At 44.5% G+C, this 26,566-nt stretch overlaps 1 protein-coding gene across 1 annotated transcript in view; it reads left to right on the top strand.

The window, feature by feature from the left end:
* Window positions 1–26,288, top strand: part of yipf5 (Yip1 domain family, member 5) — a 29,108-nt gene extending 2,820 nt beyond the window's left edge. Inside the window, exons 2-6 of the mRNA XM_067996228.1 lie at window positions 2,246–2,371; window positions 7,129–7,289; window positions 9,421–9,566; window positions 13,148–13,329; window positions 25,194–26,288. Of these exons, the coding sequence (XP_067852329.1) occupies window positions 2,259–2,371; window positions 7,129–7,289; window positions 9,421–9,566; window positions 13,148–13,329; window positions 25,194–25,356 (765 nt within the window). The 5' untranslated portion in view covers window positions 2,246–2,258 and the 3' untranslated portion in view covers window positions 25,357–26,288. The remainder of the gene's footprint in view (window positions 1–2,245; window positions 2,372–7,128; window positions 7,290–9,420; window positions 9,567–13,147; window positions 13,330–25,193) is intronic.
* The last annotated feature ends 278 nt before the right edge of the window (window positions 26,289–26,566 follow it).

The raw sequence follows: 26,566 nt of genomic DNA, 5'->3' as shown, positions 1-26,566 counted from the left end.
CAAGTCTTCAGCACTACAGCCGGGATGTTGTCGGGGCCCATAGCCTTTGTTGTATCCAATGCACTCAGCCGTTTGTTGATATCACATGGAGTGAATCGAATTGGCTGAAGACTGGCTTCTGTGATGGTGGGGATATCGGGAGGAGGCTGAGATGGTTGCAAACGCTTCAGCCTTGTCTTTTGCACTCACGTGCTGGACTTTGCCATCATTGAGGATGGGGATGGTCACAGAGCCTGCTCCTCCCTTTAGTTGTTTAATTGTCCACCACCATTCACAACTGGATGTGGCAGGACTGCAGAGCTTTGATCTGATCCTTTGGTTGTGGAATCACTTAGCTCTGTCTATAGCATGTTGCTTCTGTTGTTTAGCATGTACGTAGTCCTGTGTTGTAGCTTTACCAGGTTGGCACCTCATTTTTAGGCATGCTCTTCTATACTTCTCGTTGAACCAGGGTTGATCCCCTGGCTTGTTTGTAATGGTAGAGTGAGGAATATGCCGGGCCATGAGGTTACAGATTGTGCTGGAATACAATTCTGCTGCTGCTGATGGCCCACAGCACCTCATGGATGCCCAGTTTTGAGCTGCTAGATCTGTTCTGAATCTATCCCATTCAGCACGGTGGTAGTGCCACACAGCACGTTGGATGGTGTCCTCTGTGTGAAGATGGGACTTTGTCTCCACAAGGACTGTACAGTGGTCACTCCTACCAATACTGTCATGGACAGATGCATCTGCGACAGGTAGATTGGTGAGGACGAGGTCAAGTAGGTTTTTCCCTCGTGTTGGTTCGCTCACCACCTGTCGCAGGCCCAGTCTAGCAGCTATGTCCTTCAGGACTCGATCAGTAGTGGTGCTACCGAGCCACTCTTGGTGATGGACATTGAAGTCCCCCCACCCAGAGTACATTCTGTGCCCTTGTTACCCTCAGTGCTTCCTCCAAGTGGTGCTCAACATGGAGGAGGACTGATTCATCAGCTAAGGGAGGGTGGTGATGGTGATCAGCAGGAGGTTTCCTTGCCCATGTTTGACCTGATGCCATGAGATTTCATGGGGGCCGGAGTCAATGTTGAGGACTCCCAGGGCCACTCCCTCCTGACTGTATATCACTACCGCCACCTCTGTCCTGCCGGTGGGACAGGACATACCCAGGGATGGTAATGGAAGAGTCTGGGATGTTGGCTGAGAGGTATGATTCTGTGAGTATGGCTATGTCAGGCTGTTGCTGACTAGTCTGTGGGACAGCTCTCCCAATTTTGGCACAAGTTCCCAGATGTTAGTGAGGACGACTTTTGCAGGGTATTGGTTTGCCTTTCCGATGCTGGGTAGTCCGTCCGGTTTTATTCTTATGACTTTTTGTAGCGAGATTGTACAATTGAGTGGCTTGCTAGGCCATTTCAGAGGGCGATTAAGAGGGCGATTAAGAATCTGGAATCGCATATAGGCCAGACCAGGTAAGGACTATGCAGGTTTCTTTCCCAAAGTGCATTAGTGAATCAGATGGGTGTTTACAACAATCCGGTAGTTTCATGTTCACCATTACTAGTGATTTTATTGAATTAATTGAATTTTAAATTCCCCAGCTGCTCCCGTGGTGGGATTTTAAACTCATGACTCCGGATTACTAGACCAGTAACATAACCAACATGCTACCGTACCCGGCTGCTGTCTTGTGACCAAGTTATTCATTTGCTTTTAAGTTAACTTGGAGTGACTTCTTATACTGGTCTAATTTCAGACAATGGCAGATTTTTTGTACACTCATATAGCCTGTCTCTAAAATGCACTGATATGCTACAAATTCTTAATTAAATTCCCACTGCAATGGAATTAACGTGGCAAAGATGTGCTAAACTACTATTTTTATACTTGAATGGGTAACAGCATGGATTTTTTTTGCACTTGACTGCATTCCTAATATTCATGCTCTTTTGGTTTCTATTAACAGAGTTGTACGACCAACATTCTGACTGCTTAAAGTTCACAACCATTAGAAGATTTTTGGGCGGGGAGGGGAAAAAGTTATTGTACATATACAGTTTAAAAATTCATATAGTTTGACATTAAGCTTCTTGATGAGTATTGTTTGTTATTGAAGATGTATTGCCAGTTTATTCTGTGTTGAATGATCAAAAGTATTCTTTTCAATGTCTATATAGTGTCCTCCATCAAGAAGTTCCTCGAATACTTCGTTATGTAGGGTTATAAAAATACTTCAAAATGTTTTTTTTCTTTTTTCTTCTTGTAGTGAATTATTTGCAATGGCGGAGTTTAATAACTTCAACACAGATTTCTTCCAGTCAAGTTATAGCATTGATGACCAAGGGCAAGCTTCTTGTGACTACAATGCTGCAGGGGATCCTTACCAGAACAGGTCAGTGCTTGGGATCAGCATTTAGCTGTGTGACAAGCTCACCAGAAGGCTTTAGTATTTTTCATTCATTTGCCAGCTTATATTGACTTGCATTTGTAAGTGTTCCTGTGCAGTCCAGGTCGCTGTGACTGCGTTATCACAGGGAAATCCACATCAAAGCGGCTCAATGTTGGGAGCTGGACTCTTGTCATTTCTGTTCCTGCTGATGCAGGCAGGGTATATCATTGAAGAGGGACAATTTGAATGTTTTGTAACATGTACAATGATATTTGATAGCTCAAATAACTCCTTTTTAATTTTTTCAATTGCAAAATAATTCCTTCATAGTAGTTACAGTGCAGGAGGAGGTCATTTGGTCCATCGTGCCTGTGCTGGCTCTTTGAAAGAGCTATCCAATTAGTCCCATTTCCCTGCTCTTTCCCCATAGCCCTGTAAATTTTTTTCCCTTCTAATATTTATGTAATTCCCCTTTGAAAGTTACTATTGAATCTGCTTCTACCACCCTTTCAGGTAGTGCTTTCCAGATCATTACAACTCGCTGCATTTAAAAAAAAATGTTTCCTCACGTTGCCTCTGGCTCTTTTGCCGATCACCTTCAATCTGTGTGTCTGGATACCGACCCTTCTGCCACTAGAAACAGTTTCTCCTTATTTACTCTATCAAAACTGTTCATGATTTTGAACATCTCCTCTTCACCTTCTTTCTTCTAAGGAGAACGACCCTAACTTCTCCAATCTTTCCACATAACTGAAGTCGCTCATCCCTGGTACCATTCTAGTAAATCTCTTCTGCACCTTCTCTAAGGCATTAGCAACATAGGAACAGGAATAGGAGTAGGCCAATTAGCCCCTCGAGCCTGTTCCGCCATTCAATGAGGTCATGGCTGATCTGTGACCTAGCTCCATACATCCTCCATAGCTCCATATCCCTTAGATTTTTGTTAACCAAAGATATTATCAATCTCAGATTTTAAATTAAGAATTGAGCTAGTATCAACTGCCGTTTGTGGAAAAGTTCCAAACTTCTACCACTCTTTGCCTCATCTTGGTCCTAAATGGCCAACCCCTTATCTTGAGACTATGACTCCTAGTTCGTGATCCTCCGGCCAGAGGAAACAGCCCTCTAAGAATTTTAGATGATTCAGTGAGATCGCTTCTCATTCTCTTTAAGTTCCAGAGAATATAGGCCCATTCTACTCAATCTCTCCTAATAGGACAACCCGCTCATCCCAGGAATCAAGCTAGAGAACCTTTGTTGCACCCCCCTAAGGCAAGTATATTCTTCATTAGGTAAGGAGACCAAAACTGTACACAATACTCCTGGTGTGGTCTCACCAGATCCTTATATAATTGCAGCAAGACCTCCTTACTCTTATACCCCAACCCCCTTGCAATAAAGGCTAACATATCATTTGCATTCCTAATTGCTTGCTTTACCTGCGCGTTAACTGCAGTTAGTCAAACACGATTTTCCTTTAACAAATCCATGCTGACTTTCATTTATTAACCCATACTTTCCCAAGTTCCAATTAATTTTGCCCGGATTATTATCGCTCAAAGTTTCCCCACCACCGACATTGGATGACTGGCCTGCTGGGTTTATCCCTCTCCCCTTTTCGAACAGGGGTGTGACATTTGCAATCCTCCAGCCCTCCTGCACCGTCCTCATATCTAAGGAGGATTGGAAGGAGTGGCCAGAACCTCTGCAATTTCCGCCCTTCCCTCAGTAACCTAGGATACCTCCCATCTGGGCCAGTTGACTTTTTTTACTTTGGGTATGCCAATCTTTTAAGTACCTCCTCTCTATCTATCTTTATCCTACAATGCTATATTTACTGCTACAATGGCAGCATCCTCTTCTCTACTGAAGAGGGATGCAAAGTATTAATTTAGTACCTCATGCCTCCACAAGAAGATCCCCTTTTTTGTCCCGAATCGGTCCCACCCTTCCTTTTGACTATTTCTTTACTATTATGTGTTTAAAAGACTTTTGGGTTTGCTTTTATGTTAGCCGCTAATCTATTCTCATACTCTTTCTTTGCCCTTTTATTTTTTTTAGATCTCCTCTGTACTTTCTGTATTCAGTCTCGTTCTCTACTGTGTTATGAACCGTACATTCATCATAAGCCTCCTTTTTTTGCTTCAGTTTAATCTTTAGTCATCCAGGAAGCTCTAGCTTTGGATACCCTTCCATTCCCCCTCGTAGGAATGTGTCCACTCCGTACCCAAACCAACTCCTCCTTGAAGACCTCCCATTGTTCAATTACTGTTTTGCTTACCAATTTTTGATTCCGTTCCTGGGCAAGATCTCTTTTTAACTCACTGAAATTAGCCCTCCTCCAGTTAAGTATTTTCATGTTTGATTGTTCCTTGTCCTTTTCCATAACTCTTCTAAACCTATTTTTTATTTGTTCATGGGATGTGGGCGTCGCTGGAGAGACCAGCATTTATTGCCCATCCCTAATTGCCCTTGAGAAGGTAATGGTGAGCCGCCTTCTTGAACCGCTGCAGTCCGTGTGGTGAAGGTTCTCCCACAGTGCTATTAGGTAGGGAGTTCCAGGATTTTGACCCAGCGACGATGAAGGAACGGCGATATATTTCCAAGTCTGGATGGTGTGTGACTTGGAGGGCATCGTGCAGATGGTGTTGTTCCCATGTGCAAGGACATCTTTCCTCAAATAAGGAGACCAAAACAGCACACAATACTCCAGATGTGGTCTCAACAAGTCCCTGAATAACTGCAGTAAGACATCCCTGCTCCTGTACTCAAATCCTCTCGCAATGAAGGCCAACATACCATTCGCCTTCCTAACTGCTTGCTGCACCTGAATGCTCGCTTTCAGCGATTGGTGTACAAGGACACCCAGGTCTCGTTGCACCTCCCCTTTTCCCAATCTATCACCATTCAGATAATAATCTGCCTTTCTGTTTCTACAACCAAAGTGGATAACCTCACATTTATCCACGTTATACTGCATCTGCCATGTTCTTGCCCACTCACCCAACTTGTCTAAATCACATTGGAGCCTCTTTGCATCCTCCTCACAGCTCACATTCCAACCCAGCTTTGTGTCGTCTGCAAACTTGGAAATATTACATTTAGTTCCGTCATCCAAATCATTGATATATATTGTGAATAGCTGGGGCCCAAGCACTGATCCCTGCGGTACCCCACTGGTCCCTGCCTGCCACCCGGAAAAAGACCCGTTTATTCCTACTCTCTGTTTCCTGTCTGTCAGTATATTCCCCCAATCCCATGTGCTTTAATTTTGCACACTAACCTCTTGTGTAGGACCGTATCAAAAGCCTTCTGAAAATCCAAATACACCACATCCACTGGTTCTCCCCTACCTATTCTACTAGTTACATCCTCAAAAACCTCCAGTAGATTTGTTAAGCATGATTTCCCTTTCATAAACCCATGCTGACTTTATCCAATCCCGTTAATGCCCTCCAAGTGTTCTGTTATCACATCTTTTATAATAGACTCTACATGCTCCACCTGCTCGACTTCATTCCCCAGAACTAGATCCAGCACTGTTTCCTTTCTAGTTGGGCTGGAAACACACTTCCAGAAAGTTCTCTTGTACACATTTCTGGAATTCCTCCCCCTCTTTGCCCTTTACACTTACTGTCCCAGTCTATATGGGATAATTGAAGTTTCCCATTATCACTACTGTATAGCTTTTGCATCTTTCTGTAATTTGCCTGCAAATTTCCCCCTCTCTTTCCACTATTTGGTAGCCCATCTTATTCACCCAGTAGCATAATAGCTCCTCTATTGTTCCTTAATTCTAAACAAATAGATTGTCTTTGACCTCCCAGATACATCGTCCCTTTCCAGTGCTATAATAGTTTCTTTGATCAATACAGCCACCTCGCTCGCCCCCCCCCGACCTTTCTTTCCTTCCCTATCTTTCCTGAATACCTTGTAGATTTGATAGAGGTATTGAAAATCATGAAGGGTCTAGACAGAGTAGATAGAGAGAAACTGTTCCCATTGGCGGAAGGGTCAAGAACCAGAAGACATAGATTTAAGGTGATTGGCAAAAGAACCAAATGTGACATGCGGAAAAACTTTTTTACACAACGAGTGGTTAGGATCTGGAATGCAGTGCCTGAGGGGGTGGTGGAGGCAGATTCAATCATGGCCTTCAAAAGGGAACTGGATAAGTACTTGAAAGGAAAAAATTTGCAGGGCTACGGAGATAGGGTGGGGGAGTGGGACTAGCTGGATTGCTCTAGCATAGAGCTGGTGTAGACTCGATGGGCTGAATGGCCCCTCTCCGTGCTGTAACCTTTCTATGATTCTATCAGTGGTTCTTCTGGTGTCAAGCTCGAAGGGGCAGGGGATGACCATTTTTTAAAAATGGACCCGCAAGATTAAAAAGGACAAGTGAAATGTTGGAGAGAGAAAACAGTTAGTGAAACTGAGAAAGACAGAATTCAGAGACTAAGTCAAAGATTCAAAAAGAATTAAAGGAAAAAGTAACTGTAGTGGGGAAATGCTGAAAGTACAGCATCTAAAATCAGCAAGGTAGGAGAAGCAACAAGGAACAGGACCTTGGTGGGGGGAGGGTATAAGTTAAAAGCTATCCCCTGAGCCTGGACTACCTTTTAAGCAATGCCATGGGACGTCTTTTTTTAATTTTTGGCAGATGGAGACTTCAAGATTCTAATTGGTACAGTGACCAGAAACCGACAGGAAGGACCAGAAAATCTAGCCCTCTAATCTGTTTTTATCTTTTTTGCGTACAGGCAGTATGACAGTCACGCTCAGCAGGCTGGGTATTTTCATCCAACAGCATCACAACAGCCGTACACAGGACAGATCTATCAGCCAACACCAACCTTCACTCCAAGCTCTCCACATTCAGTATATGGTAACAGTTTTGAGGATGAAGCTCCATTATTAGAGGGTAAAAATGCAACTTTGCCTTTTTCTTATTACTTGCAAGTATATGCAGAAACATTCAGAACAACTGCAAATCCCAGCTGGGTGAAAGTGCATTGTGTGACTTGTGTTTTTATTTTATATCCACAAATCCAAATGGAGTGTGGCTAGATTCCAGTTGTTTAAATCTTCAGACGTAGCATGCAAGATTGATGGTTGCCAAATATTTTTAAATGTATGTGTATGCTGTACCTCACCGTTTGCTTTGCAGTGTTCTGAAGTTGGGCATCTGAGTTGCCTATCACAAGAAAGATTCCTTTACCCCCCCCCCCCCCCCCCCCCGATTTGTATAAACATACAATCCTACAGCTGAGGAGGTGACCAGTTCCGAGAACTTTGCCGTGAGTTAGCGGCTAAGAACTGTGCAAGAAGGCACAGGAAATGCACCCTCTTTGTGACCTTATAATGAGGTGCTTGGACTCCATGTAGCATATGTATTTAATGGCATGGTTCAGACTGCGATTTGCTGAGATCAGTTGTAGAACCCTAACTGTGGCTGCAGTACAGACCAGGAATCAAACCTGTGACCTTCCAGCCTTCATGGATTAGTGCTGTACCAGGTAATACCATTGCCAGTAGAGATTAAATCTGTTTTCTCCCTTTGAAAAGCACTTTTTAAAAATTCGTTCATGGGATGTGGGTGTTGCTGGCAAGGCTGGCATTTATTGCCCATCCCTAATTGCCCTTGAGAAGGTGGTGGTGAGCCACTTTCTTGAACCGCTGCAGTCTGTGTGGTGAAGATTCTCCCACAGTGCTGTTAGGTAGGGAGTTCCAGGATTTTGACCCAGCGACTATGAAGGAACAGCGATATATTTCCAAGTTGGGATGGTGTGTGACTTGGAGGGGAATGTGCAGGTGGTGGTGTTCCCATGTGCCTGCTGCCCTTGTCCTTCTAGGTGGTAGAGGTCGTGGGTTTGGGAGGTGCTGTCGAAGAAGCCTTGGTGAGTTGCTGCAGTGCATCCTGTGGATGGTACACACCGGAGCCACAGTGTGCCGGTGGTGGAGGGAGTGAATGTTTAGGGTGGTGGATGGGGTGCCAATCAAGCAGGCTGCTTTTCCTGGATGGTGTCGAGCTTCTTGAGTGTTGGAGCTGCACTCATCCAGGCAAGTGGAGAGTATTCCATCACACTCCTGAATTGTGCCATGTAGATGGTGGAAAGGCTTTGGGGAGTCAGGAGGTGAGTCACTCGCCGTAGAATACCCAGCCTCTGACCTGCTCTTGTAGCCACAGTATTTGTGGCTGGTCCAGTTAAGTTTCTGGTCAATGGTGACTCCCAGGATATTGATGGTGGGGGATTCGGCGATGGTAATGCCGTTGAATGTCAAGAGGAGGTGGTTAGAATCTCTCTTGTTAGAGATGGTCATTGCCTGGCACTTGTCTGGAGCGACTGTTACTTGCCACTTATCAGCCCAAGCCTGGATGTTGTATAGGTCATGCTGCATGCGGGAACGGACTGCTTCATTATCTGAGGGGTTGCGAATGGAACTGAACACTTATGATGGAGGGAAGGTCATTGATGAAGCAGCTGAAGATGGTTGGGCCTAGGCCACTGCCCTGAAGAACTCCTGCAGCAATGTCCTGGGGCTGAGATGATTGGCCTTCAACAACCACTACCATCTTCCTTCGTGCTAGGTATGACTTGAGCCACTGGAGAGTTTTCCCCTTGATTCCCATTGACTTCAATTTTACTAGGACTCATTGGTGCCACACTCGGTCAAATGCTGCCTTGATGTCAAGGGCCGTCACTTGTGTGCTCAATATGTGCATTAAACAGCTGTACTATTGGTTGGATGATTTTTTTTTAAACTATGCCCTTCACTGGACGTTAAAATGTTAACTTTTTATGTAATTGGAAGGAAAGTAAAATTTGTGTTGAATAATTACACACAATGTCCACATGAGAGTATAGAGTAGTATGTTGTTTCTGTTTAAATCATCTTTCATGTTTCAAAATGTTTTTTTTTCCAAGTAGCAGTCACATTATAGATAACTTCACTGGGCTGTGCCTTTATCACTCAGCTATTGCTGAGTTCTATTTTCATGTTTTTTAATGTCCTCCTTGACGTCAATTTTCGTATCTTTTATAATTCTGTAGAACTGGGAATTAACTTTGACCACATCTGGCAGAAAACACTGACTGTCCTCCATCCAATGAAAGCAGCAGATGGAACCATTATGAATGAGACTGACCTGGCTGGACCCATGGTGTTCTGTTTGGCATTTGGAGCCACATTATTACTGGTATGCAGTGTTTAGCATTTTGCTGAGGTGCTAATGATGCATTGCACATGCGTTTGCTTTGGGCCTGAGTTCTATATTAAAGATGTGAAGTTTATATCTAGGAAATCATGCCCATGTTGCCACATGCCCATTACCTGTTTAGGAGTAGCATAGTTAAAAATGGACCACAGAATCACTCAAGTTCCACACTTTAACCACTCTGTATTTAAACTGAAGTGAGATTCTGCTTCAGTCTGTACTTTGAGTTACTAATTCAGGAGTTTACTATAATCTGACTTGCATTTCAGGCTTCAGTGAACCCACTTTTCAGCCACTGTACAACAGTGGAAAAGGAGATTACCCATTTATAAATAGATATTAATTTATTTTGACCCTCTGCCTTTTTTTATGTTGTCCTGATTGAAATTGCTCTTGGACCCAAAGCCACTTTCCCCTCCTGGATCCAGACACTAAGGGCTCGATTTTACCGTCTGGTTTCCTGTGGGTTTCCAGCCGGGGGGCCCCGAAAATCCCGATATCCAGTCACGTGACCGGATCATGCTACGATCCCGCCCACTTCCGGGTTCCCCGATGACGTGCGGGGGTGCGTGCGTGGCCCCCGCTGGTGGGAATCCTGCAGGCAATTAAAGCCAGTGGGATGCCACTTGAGGTTATTTATTTTGCTTGTTCAGGTCATTAACTGACCTGATTAAGGGACTGTGTGTGATTTTGGGGAAACATGGGACTGTTTCACACACAGGGGGAAACAGTCCTAGTTGAACTGGACGTGTTGCAGCCGTCAGCCTGTGGCAGCTGCAAAGGTCCATTTGACAGGTGGGGGGGGGAGACCCTCATCCATTGCAGGAGGCCGCTCTGTCACTTGGGACAAAGTGTGGCCTCCACCACCCCCCTCCGGACGGTCAAAGTGACCAACCTGCATACTCACCCCGGGGTCCGGAGACATGTGCCTACCTTGCGGACCCCCTCAGATGTACATATTGCGGATGGGGGCCGCCGTAGCTGCAGTCATGACCCCCTCGGAGGGCGAACAACATCACCAGCCTCGCCATCCACGCCATCCACCTCTGACACGTGGAGCTCCACAACAGAGTGCTGTGACACATCCACCTGTACAGCAGGAGGGAGGGCTACCGCAGAGAGAGACGTGTCGCAGAGGGCACTACCCTCGCCACAGGGACCACAGACCGAGGCGCAGCTCCCCGGACCTCTCCGAGCAGCAGTGCACACGGAGGCGCAGATTCACTCGACATGTAGTCGTGGAGATCTGCAGGCTCTTTCATGCCGAGCTGCTCCTGGCTGGCCCCAGCACCATCTGCTTACCTTTCGCTGCCAAAGTCACCACTGCCCTCCACAACGTCTCCACCTCATCCTTCCAGGGTGCAGCCGGGTACACCGCCGATGTCTCTCATTCATCTGCGCGGAAGAGCCCTGCAAATACACCTGCACCTACTCTGCAGTAACACAATGGGTGGCATCAGTGGTGGGTCCTCATAGTGATACCCAGGAGCGGGCATTATTGCACACAACAGACAGGATTCGCGGAGACGTGGCAGTAGTGGTGCCAATATAATATGTAATGTGCGTTGGTCAGAAATTCAATATAAGTAACAACCATGACAAACCCGCAAACACCCTTGTGCATCCCCTTCATGCTCACGACACGTTTGCCTTACGCTGCCTACTGCACATATGTGATGCATGCCCTGTGGCTGCAGCACAGGTAGTGGCAGGTTGAGTGAGGCTGGCCGTGAAAGAGATGCACGAGAGGGTGAGTATGAGATAGAGCCATGAGATTGTATGAGGATTGGGTTGAGTGGTAGTGGCGGGATGAGTACTGGCGAGGTGAGTAGGTGCAGGTAAGATGAGGATGGGGTTTGAGTGGGTATGAGGGGTGATGTGACAGAGTAGTGTTGGTGGTGCCGAAGGAGATGTGGGGTGGGGGCGGTGTTGTGGCAGACGGAGTGTCGGGGAAAGAGTAAGTGTACTCACTTTGGCTGACCTACTGCGGTCATTGGAGCGCCTCCTGCACTGTATGCAGGTGGGCGATATGTTGGTGGTGCAGGTGACCCCCTCTGCCACCTCGAGCCAGGCCTTCTTGGTGGCAGAGGCAGGCCGCTTCCTCCCGCCCGCCGGGTGGAAGATCTCTGTCCTCCCCCTCCTCCTCACCCCATCTGATGATACCTGGGGTGAGGCATCATTAAACTGGGAGCAGCCTTCCCCCTGGGCTGCTCCATGCTGTAATTTGTTCCATTGGTTGCAGCATGTCAGTGGAGGACTGCCCCTTTAACTAGAGAGCCTCCAGCTGACAGATCGTACTGCGCATGCGCAGCCCGCCCGACGCGCAGACCAGCAGCGCGGACCCCGGAGGAGCAGGTAAATGATTCCAATTAGTGGATTGCCTGCTACGATCGCACGGGCAACCCACTAATTTCACCGGGCGCGGAGGCCACGCACCCGAAACCCAACCCGCCGGAAACCCGCAGGCCTGCTAAAATCAGGCCCCAAGAGTTTTATGTCCTTGTAAACCTGCGGAAGCCAACCAAAGATAGTGCTTTTGATTGTCATCCAGTGACCCTTGCTGAAAGTGTGTGTCTGTGAACATCATTTGAGGGCAAAAGCATGGGTTAGTCTCAGACATGCTAACTCTCTGTGGTTGAATTCTCCCCCTTCCCCTTTGCCAGCACTCACTTTACAGATGAAGACTTTCCACTTTGTGCAAAGTACCAGAGGACTACCTATTCCTGAAGAACTTTCTCCCACCATGAATCTTTTTTTCTGAAGTGAAGTGATATGGTGAAGGGTAAATTGAAGTGGGTGTTGGTGAGCTTTTGTACATATCAAGGCGACTGACTACAGAAAAGGAACATCTGTTTTTTCTCACCCATGGCCAGCACTGAGTTCTTCAAGATCAGATGCAGCATGGGTTAGATGCAGAGAAAGCTTGTAAGCTGCCCAGAAGCATACACCTGAACAGCAAAGTCAAATTTATACCAACATTTTTATTCTTTACTACTGAATTACCCGTGTTGTTGCCCAGAGTCAGTTGATGATTTTTTTTAATATATAATATGGATACACATGCAATGGTAGCAAACTTTGGACAGAGACTCCCGATAGAGAAGAAAACACTCCACAGAGCCACATAATGGCCAGAGCCTGGTAACTACATTGTGTAGGAAATGTTGACAAAGTGTGACCAAAAATTGTTACAAGAGGAAGTAAAGTTAGTGGACTGGAACTGCATGTCCTTTATAACATTTTGAAAAATAATCTGGATTTGCTGCTTTTTATATCCAATATTTAAAGTACTGGGAATTTGCACATGATCGAGGGGGCATTCTAGCATAAACACTGCGTCCGAGGAATGCATTGAATCAAGTGTGAACTTCTGATGCTCTTTTTTTCATAATTGTTAACTTGCTAGTTTTTTTGTGTAAAATGACAATATTTTACCACTGCTCTTAAAAATGTGGTGTTTATACTGCCTCAATTTTTTTTTTAGCTGGTTTCTATATGATGCATTGTGATTATGTACTACATTTCTATATCGGAGAAAACTTTGCATTTTTAATTCTTTCTAGGTTGGTAAAATCCAGTTTGGCTACGTGTATGGTATCAGTACTATTGGGTGTCTCGGCATGTACTGCCTGTTGAACCTGATGAGTATGACTGGAGTCTCCTTTGGCTGTGTGGCCAGCGTCCTTGGATATTGTCTGCTTCCAATGATTATCCTGTCAAGTTTTGCTGTGATTTTCTCCTTGCAGTAAGTATCCACCCTGATTGAAGTGTAGACTTTTTAATGAAACTTCTCATAGATGATACTTCACTTGTAAATGTATAAATGATTAAATGGGTTGTGGTACCAGCCTATATGATTTTGAGAAGCATTCTTGTGCAAATCCTATTGTAGTTTTATCATGTCTGTGTAGATGTTTAGATCGATATTTTTGCGTGTGCATATATTTTCTTATATGTGTACTCAGTAGAGTATGCACGCACATCAATTTACATTTAAGAATGTATATTGTCTTAATACTAAAACCTATCCAGTAGTGGAGTACTTTCATACACTTACTAATGTGAACTATATGTAGATTTAACATTGCAATTGTTTAATATGCAAGACATGTCTGACCTCTTCTGGTATGCTAGAACTGGATAGTCAGCCAGTGAAGGGCTGAATACTTTTAGTTGCTTATAAACTTTATTTGCTGGGATTCATATTATACCTAATGCAGCCCACACCCTCTCCCCAAGCCTACTCCCTTATATATGGGAACCAGAGAGTTCCCAATTGCTCATGCACCTGAACACAATCATTCATCAAATTGATGCAATTCATTTATATACAATTAACAGATTCCTCTGTCTTTTAAAATAATTTTTTAAAAATGATATAATACAAACAAAAAAAAAATTCTTATACTCAATAAAGCAGTATGTTGTGATCTGACCCTTCTCCAGGATCCCCATAAGCTTCTTTGTACATGTACCTCTTTTTGTAAAACAATCCGATAGTTGATGGCTTGAATCTACCCATTTAATTGGAGATTTCCTTTCTCTCCAGCATTTGTTTCAAGCCAATAAGATCAATCTGTAGATATTTATCACTTACATTTTTAGTAGAGTGTACATTGTCCCACAATGTACACTCATTGTCTACATAACATTCTATGGGTATACTATTGTCAATACCCCCATTGTACAGGATGTCACTTAAAAATATTTGCCAAATAGAATCCCATCCACTGCGCCTACGAGAGCCAGTGTTTCAGCAGCTAGAGTACTTTTAACAACCCTTTTTATTTTCTTAGTTTCCCAAGCTAAATGACATTTCCCATTTTCACCCACAAGAAACACTATGAAACCAGCTGCACGAGAATACCCATCAGGAAGATTAGCATGTGAAGCATCGCTAACGATAACTAGATTCATTTTCTTTGGGTCACCTAAGGATGGGAACTTAAGTACGGATTTATCTATATTTAATTTTCTGTAATGTTTTATTTGCCCTTAAAACATTCACTACTATGGGGTGTTTCATTGAAGTACTTAACTCCAACACATCAAAACTAGCATCTGGTCTAGTCTGAGTGCACAACCAGTTCAACTGACCAATCAAGCTTCATAATTTCTCTGTCCCTTCTTTAGATATAACAGCACCTTTTTGTGATGATCTAGTACGGTTAATCAGGATGGGAGGAACATTCTCTTAAATAGGACTGTCGATTTAAAGTTATACTAGACTCACTTTGCTTGATATAACCGATATATTTAAACCCCCACAGGCCTGACTCCCAATTTTAAATTCTACTCTAAATTTACCAATGACTAATTTCTCAAATTCTGCAGTACCTCCCCATAATAAATCATCAACATGTACCATGAAGATGCCTGAAAGTTTGCCATTATGGTACCAATAAAATATGGCGGGATCTGCTTTTAGTTGAACACAACCTATTTTCAACAAAACAGATCTCACCAAGAAATACCATACCCTGGAAGCATCATTCAGCCCATAGACACATTTGTTTAGTTTCTATAGTTTTCCTTTCGCATCTGCTGCCTCTTTAGGCGGTTTCAGAAATACTTCTCGCTGAAAAGTATCCCCCATGCAGAAATGTGGCTTTTATGTTAATCGACCTACACCACTCCCATGAATATGTTGCCAAAAGAGCCAAAAAGATTAAGATTACCTTTTCAGCAGTGGGAGATTCCAATCTAACATCTGTATCACCCAGTTTCTCTTCAAAACCCCAGCTACCACCCTCGCTTTAGCCTTAAGTCCCATCTGCAAGGACTTTTTCAGTACAAACCCATCTATGCGACAAAGCTGGTACCTTTATTTGGTACCTTAGAATAAACTCCAAGTTCTTTCCAACTATCCAACTCCCTCTGTTTTGCCTCCCTTATTCTTTTATCCTCAAGTCTATTAGCAGCCACCAAAACTTCAGTCACGAGGACTTCTGCTTCTCATTTTATTATGTGATGGTTCTGCGGTCATTGTTTCACTCTCTGATCTATTCACGCTCCAGCCTCTACTTCTATTTCTATGTTCGTAGGGACTACTACTGCACAAACTCCCTCTTGCAGTATCTGAGGCTCTTTCTTTAGTACGTGATTGTTTTCTGACAGGGGGTCTAGCAGTGAACCTCACGTCACCGCTTGTACTGCGCTTTCTGATTTTCCACTCCACATTCTGCCAATCCATGGACCTTGCTTCTTGGCCATCATCCTGAACATTTAACCATTATTTAAACTTCCCACTAGCTTTTCCTGCACATCCCAAAATTGTCATATCTCTCCATTCATCGGTTCCTTCTGGAACATACGTCATCCGAGTACTCACTTTGGGTAATTGTAATTTGGATGTGATGGCTGTGTCATGTATTTGATCACGCACATTATCACTGTCCAGCCCTTGATCTACTCATTCTGTTCCTCAGGACCTGCAGCTAAAAAATTATGAACATTTGTGGTACAAGGTGCCTCGTTTACTCCTATTGCCTGCTCAGAGTCCGAGATTCTATAATTCATTCCAAGTAAACATGAGGAATGAACCTTAACAGTTTGTCATGTTGGATGAGTACCGTCTTACCATCATGACTTATGACCTTACCAGGGCCTTTCCATTCCTTATGACCCTCTCTTTTGTAGTATACCAAATCTCCTGAACTGAACTCTGTCTCAGATGGTCGAATACGATGCCTCAGTGCTCTACGAATTCTCTGATACCTCAGCCTTGATAAAAGCCCGTCTTCCTGCATGTAAAGCATTTAAATGCTCAGAAAAAAACGGCACTAATCGTAGTACCTTCTAGAGCAGGGGGATTATCACTGAGAATGGAAATTTGTTTTTATTCGTTCATGGGATGTGGGCGTTGCTGGCAAGGCCGGCATTTATTGCCCATCCCTAATTGTCCTTGAGAAGGTGGTGATGAGCCGCCTTGAACCACTGCAGTCCGTGTAGTGAAGGTTCTCCCACAGTGCTGTTGGGTAGGGAGTTCCAGGATTTTGACCCAGCGACGATGAAGGAACGGCGATATATTTCCAAGTCGGGATGGTGTGTGACTTGGAGGGGAACGTGCAGGTGGTGGTGTTTTCATGTGCCCGCTGCCCTTGTCCTTCTAGGTGGTAGAGGTCGCGGGTTTGGGAGGTGCTGTCAAAGAAGCCTTGGCGAGTTGCTGCAGTGCATCCTGTGGATGGTACACACTGCAGCCACGGTGTGCCGGTGGTGAAGGGAGTGAATGTTTCAGGTGGTGGATAGGGTGCCAATCAAGCGGGCTGCTTTGCCCTGGATGGTGTTGAGCTGCTTGTGTTGTTGGAGCTGCACTCATCCAGGCAAGTGGAGAGTATTCCATCACACTCCTGACTTGTGCCATGTAGATGGTGGAAAGGCTTTGGGGAGTCACTCGCCGCAGAATACCCAGCCTCTGACCTCCTCTTGTAGCCACAGTATTTCTATGGCTGGTCCAGTTAAGTTTCTGGTCAATGGTGACCCCCAGGATATTGATGGTGGGGGATTTTACTATGGTAATGCCGTTGAATATCATGGGGAGGTGGTTAGACTCTTGTTGGAGATGGTCTTGCCTGGCACTTGTCTGGCGCAAATGTTACTTGCCACTTATCAGCCCAAGCCTGGATGTTGTCCAGGTCTTGCTGCATGCCGGCACAGACTGCTTCATTATCTGAGGGGTTGCGAATGGAACTGAACACTGCAATCATCAGCGAACATCCCCATTTCTGACATTATGATGGAGGGAAGGTCATTGATGAAGCAGCTGAAGATGGTTTGCCTTGAGGAACTCCTGCAGCAATGTCCTGGGGCTGAGATGATTGGCCTCCAACAGCCACTACCATCTTCCTTTGTGCTAGGTATGACTCCAGCCACTGGAGAGTTTTCCCCCTGATTCCCATTGACTTCAATTTTACTAGGGCTCCTTGGTGCCACACTAGGTCGAATGCTGCCTTGATGTCAAGGGCAGTCACTCTCTCCTCACCTCTGGAATTCAGTTCTTTTGTCCATTTTTGGACCAAGGCTGTTATGAGGTCTGCAGCCGAGAGGTCCTGGCGGAATCCAAACTGAGCATTGGTGAGCCGGTTATTGGTGAGTAAGTGCCGCTTGATAGCACTGTCGACGACACCTTCATCACTTTTCTGATGGGGTGGTAATTGGCCGGATTGGATTTGTCCTGCTTTTTGTGGACAGGATATATCTCTCGATAACATCAACAAGTTCCATCCCACCATCAAGCTCACCATGGACTACTCCTCAGAATCAGTTTCTTTCTTGGACACACGAATCTCCATCAAAGACGGGCACCTCAGCACCTCACTCTACCGCAAGCCCACGGACAACCTCACGATGCTCCACTTTTCCAGCTTCCACCCTAACCACGTCAAAGAGGCCATCCCCTATGGACAGGCCCTGCGAATACACAGGGTCTGCTCAGACGAGGAGGAACGCGATGGACACCTACAGACGCTGAAAGACGCCCTAGTAAGAACGGGATATGACGCTCGACTCATCGATCGACAGTTCCGACGGGCCACAGCAAAAAATCGCATAGACCTCCTCAGGAGACTAACACGGGACGCAACCAACAGAGTACCCTTTGTCGTCCAGTACTTCCCCGGAGCGGAGAAACTACGCCATGTTCTCCGCAGCCTTCAACATGTCATCAATGAGGACAAACACCTCGCTATGGCCATCCCCACACCTCCACTACTCGCCTTTAAACAGCCACCCAACCTCAAACAGACCATCGTTCGCAGCAAACTACCTAGCTTTCAAGAGAACAGCGTCCACGACGCCACACAACCCTGCCACGGTAACCTCTGCAAGACATGCCAGATCATCGACACAGATACCACCATCACACGAGATGACACCACCCACCAGGTGCATGGTTCATACTCCTGTGACTCAGCCAACGTTGTCTACCTCATACGTTGCAGGAAAGGATGCCCCAGAGCATGGTACATTGGCGAGACCATGCAGACGCTGCGACAACGGATGAACGGACACCGCGCAACAATCGCCAAACAGGAGGGTTCCCTCCCAGTCGGGGAACACTTCAGCAGTCATGGACATTCATCCACCGACCTTCGGGTAAGCGTACTCCAAGGCGGCCTTCGAGACACACGACAACGCAAAATCGTCGAGCAGAAATTGATAGCCAAGTTCCGCACCCATGAGGACGGCCTCAACCGGGATCTTGGGTTCATGTCACGCTACACGTTACCCCACCAGCGAACAAATGTTATCTGTTTTTAATATAATGAGTCATTTGCTGGCTCTCTCTGCCTTCCGGATGTTTCTGCCTCTCTCTGTGTTTTTTTTTCTCTGTTTTTTTTCCCTGTTTGTTTTTTTGTTGAATGTGTATTCGGAGGTTCTGCAGGTAACACCTCTCTGTCTGAACACGGTGATTGCCTTGGCAACGGGCAGTTGCAGGGGCAGTCTGTAAACACCATGTATTATTGTTCAATATGTATAAATGCGTAGGCTTCAAGGAGATCTTGAAACATTTGCCTGAGGAAGGAGAAAATCTCCGAAAGCTTGTGAATTTAAAATAAAATTGCTGGACTATAACTTGGTGTTGTAAAATTGTTTACAAAGGATATATCTGGGCAGTTTTCCACATTGTCTGGTAGATGCCAGTGTTGTAGCTGTACTGGAACAGTTTGGCTAGAGGCGCAGCTAGTTCTGGAGCACAAGTCTTCAGCACTACAGCCGGGATGTTGTCGGGGCCCATGGCCTTTGTTGTATCCAGTGCACTCAGCCGTTTCTTGATATCACGTGGAGTGAATCGAATTGGCTGAAGACTGGCTTCTGTGATGATGGAGATTTCGGAAGGAGGCCAAGATGGATCATCCATTCAGCACTTCTGGCTGAAGATAGTTGCAAACGCATCAGCCTTGTCTTTTGCAATCAAATGCTGAACTCTGCCATCGTTGAGGATGGGGATGTTCATGGAGCCTCCTCTTCCCGTTAGTTGTTTAATTGTCCACCACCATTCACGACAGAAAGTTGCAGGACTGCAGAGCTTTGATCTGATCCATTGGTTGTGGAATCGCTTAGATCTGTCTATAGCATGTTGCTTCTGCTGTTTAGCATGCATGTAGTCCTGTCTTGTAGCTTCACCTGGTTGGCACCTCATTTTTAGGTATTTCTGGTGCTGCTCCTGGCATGCTCTTCTACACTCCTCATTGAACCAGGCTTGTTGGTAAAGGTAGATTGAGGAATATGTTGGGCCATGAGGTTACAGATTATGCTGGAATACAATTCTGTGCTCCTGATGGCCCACAGCGCCCAGTTTTGAGCTGCTAGATCTGTTCTGAATCTATCCCATTTAGCACGGTGATAGTGCCACACAACACGTTTGATGGTGTCCTCAGTGTGAAAACAGGACTTCGTCTCCACAAGGACTGTGCGGTGGACACTTCTCACCAACCTACCAACGCAGATGCATCTGTCTTTGGTATTACGAGGTCAAGTAGGTTTTTCCCTCGTGTTGTTTCGCTCACCACAAGTCTGGCAGCTATGTCCTTCAGGACTTGGCCAGCTCGGTCAGTAGTGATGCTACCGAGCCACTCTTGATGGACATTGAAGTCCCCCACCCAGAGTACATTCTGTGCCCTTGCTACCCTCAGTGTTTCCTCCAAGTGGTGCTCAACATGGAGGAGGACTGATTCATCAGCTGAGGGAGGGCAGTAGGTGGTAATCAGCAGGAGGTTTCCTTGCCCATGTTTGACCTGATGCCATGAGATTACATGGGGTCTGGAGTCAATGTTGAGGACTCCCAGGGCCACTCGCTCCTGACTATATATCACTGTACCACCACCTCTGGTGGGTCTGTCCTGCCGGTGGGACAGGACGTACCCAGGGATGGTAATGGAAGAGTCTGGGAAGTTGGCTGAAAGGTATGATTCTGTGAGTATGGCTATGTCAGGCTGTTGCTTGACTAGCCTGTGGGACAGCTCTCCCAATTTTGGCACAAGTTCTCAGATGTTAGTGAGGAGGACTTTGCAGGGTCGAGCTGGGCTTGGTTTGCTTTTATCATGTGGTGCCTAGTGGTCCGATGATTGCTGATCCGTCCGGTTTTATTCTTATGACTTTTTGTAGCGAGATTGTACAACTGAATGCCTTGCTAGGCCATTTCAGAGGGCGATTAAGCATCAACCACATTGCTGTGGGTCTGGAATCACACATAGGCCAGACCGTGTAAGGAGGTAATTTGGGATTATGCTCATGCACTAGTTGGTAAGGACTATATCCTCCAACCATCTGCAAAGAATTCTTTTCGTGAACTGCCCATGCTAGGGCAGTTAACAACTTACATTCTGGCCGATCAGCTGAAATTTTATGCACAGTGTTATCGATCACAGCATGATTCCTTTCACAAAGACCATTGCTAAAAGGGCTCTCAGCCACTGTAGTCATAACAAGCATATTCATATTCTCACACATGCCTCTGAACTCCTCATTAGCGAATTCACCTCCATTACCAGTCAAAAATTTGGCCGGTAACCCAAGCCCAGTCCCTATCCAGTTTTCCATAATTTGATTGAGAATAACCTTCTCCTTACTCTGTATTAGGGAAGAAATACTAAATCGTGTAGCCAGGTCAATAAAATGTAGGGTGAAAACATTTCTGGCCTTGTCCCACACTTTTATATCCATGGCAGCTACCTCGTTGTCCTGTGCTAATGGAACACATACACTAGGATGTGGGGGTGTCAGTCTATACATTGTACAGATGTCACTAATCTCTTCGATCAGTCGAGGGGTCCTCATCGACCGCCCCTGCATCTTTCAGCAAGATTTTTAAAAGCTGACAAGTGGGGCAGGCAAATTGCCTGTGTAACTTAAGGACAATTTGCTTTTTCCCCCTCTCATCTTGAATGCCCGATACCATCAATACCTGCCTGACACGCTGATGAGAAACAACAGGTTTCATTAAGGTGTGACAGTAATGCCCTGACTGGGTAAATTGCAGATCAGTGATATTCCGAACATAATCGCCCTTTTTCATTGAAGGTTTATCCAAAAGCATAGGTATCTCACTTGAGACTACATCTGTGCTTATAAAATGGCTTACTCCAGCTATCTTTCATGTAATGACCACACGCTTGAGCAACCAGAGAGGGTGTTGTCATCACCAGATTGAATGAAGGTAGAACTCTTATACTCATTAACCTTGCGTCGATCTTCACTGCTGAGCGAATCAAGATAACAGGTTAACCAATCTACCCCACAAATGGTCGAAGTACCGCACAATTAAAGAATCCGTAACCAACACCTGCCTCACTGGATTAAAACTCTTGGTGACCAGAATGATCTGATCAGCATCATTAGCTTCATCCTCCGCCTCAGAGCTACTGTCGTCATGGATCGTCTCAAATACCCTGCATCTACGCTCCGGGCAATTCATTGCATAATGATATGGAGAGTTACAATGAAAGCCTCCTGATTTGTCCTTGGCCATTCCTGGAATTCAGTCACCCATAATTCCTGTCCCAAATTTGCCATCTGTCTATATAGCCGGATTTGCTTTGCTGGCGTTCATCACCGGTCTGCCTGGCCTTAATCCATTCATCGCCTGGTCTTCGTCCAGTCTCCTGAGAATTCCGAAATTTGGTTTGGTGTCTGCGTTCAGTATCCGCATCACTCCTAAACCTGGTCACCGTGGAATCTTCCATTCTGTGTGTTACTGCAGAAGGCCCCATGTGATCCATGAGGGCCGAAGGGAATGAATGTTTCCCTAAGAATTTTTTTAAAGCGGCAGACATCTGATCTAACAGAATTGCTCTGTCCAAGAACTGGACACCAGTTAACGCCAGTTGTTTGTCCATACGAGACACTTCAGCACAGTCCAATAATTTAAACACAATGACCGATTCAGGGATCCCCAACTTGAATCTTGTCAACCTTTGGTCTAGTTTGTTGAAGTCCATGATGTACTTACTACTCCATGGAATGACCGTTTGTCTTCCGAAATCGATCAAACTCTGACCAGGCCTCATAAGCACTCAACAGATCATCATTTTTATATATTTTGTCCAGGAATCTTATTAGGAAGTCAAAATCTTACTGTGTGCACGAAGTGACAATGCCAAGGCCAGCCCTTTTTTCTCTTTGGCAGAGTAGTAACCTGTGTCCATGAAATAACTTTTTTACATTGGTCATGTGGTTCAAACTCTGAGAACATCGGAGGGAAATCGTACTTTTGTTTTCTGCCATTCTTCACAATGGCCACTCGGCTTTCAAGTTCTGTGTCCCAAAAAAACATTTTTTTTCTTCTTACTTTCCAGTCTCCACTTTTAGGCAACCATCCACTGCTACCATGCTAGAACTGGATAGCCAGACACTGAAGGACTGAATACTTTGTTGCTTATAAACTTTATTTGCTGGGATTCACATTACACACAAGCCCACACCCTCTCCCAGAGCCAGAGAGTTCCCAATTGTTCATGCACCTGAACACAATCATACATCAATTGATGCAATTCATTTATAAACAATTAACACTGTACGATGAGGGACAACTGACTGAATTCGCGAATGCTTTTGTATTTGTATTTGCATTTACATTGTTACTTTTTCAGAAACCGGTTTCAGCAACTGTTTGGTTAAGTGCTCGTATCCTGGAAGGGGTGGGAGAAGAAAGCGGAAAAACTTAAGTAGTTTCACTCCATGAAAATGTGTCACCTATAGGCCAAATTTAGATTGGTATTGACAGCTGTAGCAAGAGTCCATGGTTAGACTGACTGCTCCTGCTTGGAGGGCCTGTAGGGACTTAAAAGCAGAAATGAAAGATGTGAAATAACAAACTGCAAAATGAATGTTATGGAGCAGACCCAAATTCTAAGAGGTTTTCTCAGCTGATACTCTGCTTACAGTACAGATCTGCCACTGAAACAAGTGTAGAAGTTAAAGGCAAATTCACACTACAAACTCTGCTGTTCAGCTGGAGTTGGAGGCTGTGACTATTTCCTGGGGATGTGGCTTCAAGCTGTGCCACAAAGCAGAGCTGCATGTTCCTTTGCACTAAAAAATGGAAGCTTTGACTACACCTTCCCAACAAAATGGGACTGGGATAAGGGGTTAGATTTAGCGGTGTAAATGCCAGAAGCAGGCTCCTGGATGGCAGGTGCATGGAATCCAAATTTCATGTTGTTGATGCACTGAGCCAGTGTGATTTACATGAGAGTACAGCAGAGTAAAAGAGGCTTGAAACCAGGGGGTTAGATTAATAGATGAAATGTTAAAGGGGGTAGTTGATTTGCACGAGAAGAAAACATGTTAGAATAAATGAGCAATTTAAGACAGAAAGCTATTTACATGTAAGGTATGATTTAATTAAATATTTCAGGGCTGTAAATCATTGTGTCTTAGTGCTTCAGAAGTTAGTGTCTTAATTAGCTGATCATAAACTGCCTATGTTAATGTGATGTTCAGACCTCTGCTTGTGCAACAGTTTTACAGCAAGAATAGGTGCACAAGGCAGGTGGTAAATGCACATCAGCACTCTCCCATTGAGATTTTATGGTCATTATTTTGATATAGAAAAGCTGACTATTTTGTCTCGTCTCTGAATACTACTGAGGAGTTGTACCATATCTTTTTTTTTTAACAACTGTTCTGGTTTTTCAGTCTAATTCTTATCACTGAGCTCAAAGGGTAAATGGTGAGCAATCAGGAAGGCAAATGGCATGTTGGCCTTTATTGCAAGGGGGTTGGAGTAAAAGAGTATGGAAGTCTTACTACAGTTGTACAGGGCATTGGTGAGACCTCACCTGGAGTACCGTGTAGTTTTGGTCTCCTTATCTAAGGAAGGATATACTTGCCTTAGAGGCGGTGCAACAAAGGTTCACTAGATTAATTTCTGGGATGAGAGGGTTGTCCTATGAAGAGAGATTGAGTAGAATGGGCCTATAACCTCTGGAGTTTAGAAGAATGAGAGGTGATCTCATTGAAATATATAAGATTATGAGGGGGCTTGACAGGGCAGATGCTGAGAGGTTGTTTCCCCTGGCTAGAGAGTCTAGAACTAGGGGTCATAGTCACAGGATAGGGGGTCGGCCATTCAAGACTGAGATGAGGAGGAATTCCTTCACGCAGTGGGTTGTGAATCTTTGGAATTCTCTACCCCAGAGGGCTGTGGCTGCTGAGTCATTGAATATATTCAAGGCTGAGATCGATAGATTTTTGGACTCTAGGGGAAATCAAGGGATATGGGGATCAGGCAGGAAAGTGGAGTTGAGCTCGAAGATCAGCCATGATCTGATTGAATGGTGGAGCAGGCTCGAGGGGCCGTATGGCCTACTCCTGCTCCGATTTCTTATGTTCTTATGCTTCTCTACACTGTGCTTGCACTGCCATCTGCTGGGAATGGACCAGAATACATTACCTGCCCTATTGACTGAACACATTTGAATTGTTCCATGTTGTTCAATTTTGTTACAGGAAATCTTCCACTTTAAATTTGTTCTTGTAGAAATTATGACAAGAAAATTAACATTAGATGCAAATAAGCATTTAGTGTATTTAAGGAGACAGTTGCCTAAGGCATTGCAAAATATTTTGGATAGAATACCTAATAATAATGTTTTCTTTTTCCTCCAGAGGAATGTTGGGCATAGTTATTGCTGCTATGATTATTGGCTGGTGCAGTTTGTCGGCTTCTAAAATCTTCATCTCTGCCTTGGCAATGGAGGGACAGCAATTACTGGTGGCATATCCTTGTGCTTTATTATATGGAGTTTTTGCTCTCATCTCTGTTTTCTAAATGTCTTTGTGAATGGAATATGGCTCCATGTTCTGAACGCAAACAGAAACGGACGCAAGTCCCCTGTCATTCAAGTGGTTTAAAAATTTTCCAGCTTCCTGCCAACAAAATAGTTGAGACACTTCTGATTCCAAGTTTCTGGGGGAGCAATCGGACAAACACCTTGTGTTCTTAAATTTCTTCTTTTAAAATGCTGGATTAAAATGCCCATTTCAGTGGTTGAAGATGTCATGAGTACAGATTGGAAATCAAAATGTTTTGTCTCCTCTTTTGACAACAGGTTTCAGTAATGGATTATTATAATATATTAAGTGGTTTTGCCTCTAGCTTGTAATGCAGTTCCACCATAATGCGGGGATGAAATTTCCACTGGTTCAGACGTAATGTTTATTTTTATTGTGAGCTTGGTTGTCAGGACCATCAGAAAGTGTTCCTTCAAAAACAGTGTAAATAGAGCAGTATACAGTACTCTGTGGCATTTATATCTGTAGCAAGCACAGAGTGCAATACGGAAAAACATAATTCAATATTTAAATCAAAATTATATTTGTCTTGTTCCTTTCGGTCAACGGACCAGAAAAATTTCACTTGGGAGAGAGGAATATTTAATACTGTTGGGGGAGGGGGAGTTACAAAATGTGTTGTACACACTCTTTAATGTGCTTGGTGAAAGAAAGATCCCAGTCCAACACACAGCAATTTCATGTCTTGCTTTACAGCATAAATAGTTATAGTTTGGAAATTATTCGTCATTTGACCAGTGTTTATCTGGCCCATGGGGGAAAGAAAAATAATAATTTCATTCCAGCTCCAATCTGTAAATTTCAAATATTTTAGTTTTCTTTTATGTTGCCTGTTTATTTTTGTTTTCCTGTTTAAGCATCTTGCCCTATCCATTACATTTGTAATAAATTGGTTAATCTCTGGTTCAACACGTGTAGTGCTGTTATTTTACTGGTAACGTGGTGGAATCCTGTCCTGAACTAACAGAATAAAATCTCCTTTGCTGGAAGTATTAATAAGCTATCCTGTCAAAGTACTTGGAATTAAAGCAGTGATCCAAATAATGTTAAATCGTGGTTTGGTAGCCAGCTTCTGGACTTATTCAGACTCTTTACAAAGTTATCTGGATTTATGTTGTTGAGGCTGAAGTTTCTGCAAGTTCTAATGAAAAAATAAAAAGTAGGTTCATTGTTACTTTGTGTATAGT

The sequence above is a fragment of the Heptranchias perlo genome, chromosome 14 (genome assembly GCF_035084215.1).
Source record: "Heptranchias perlo isolate sHepPer1 chromosome 14, sHepPer1.hap1, whole genome shotgun sequence".
NCBI classification, from domain to species: Eukaryota; Metazoa; Chordata; class Chondrichthyes; order Hexanchiformes; family Hexanchidae; genus Heptranchias; species Heptranchias perlo.
Note: the sequence above shows the minus strand (reverse complement) of the source record. Positions and strands in the feature narration are given on the sequence as shown.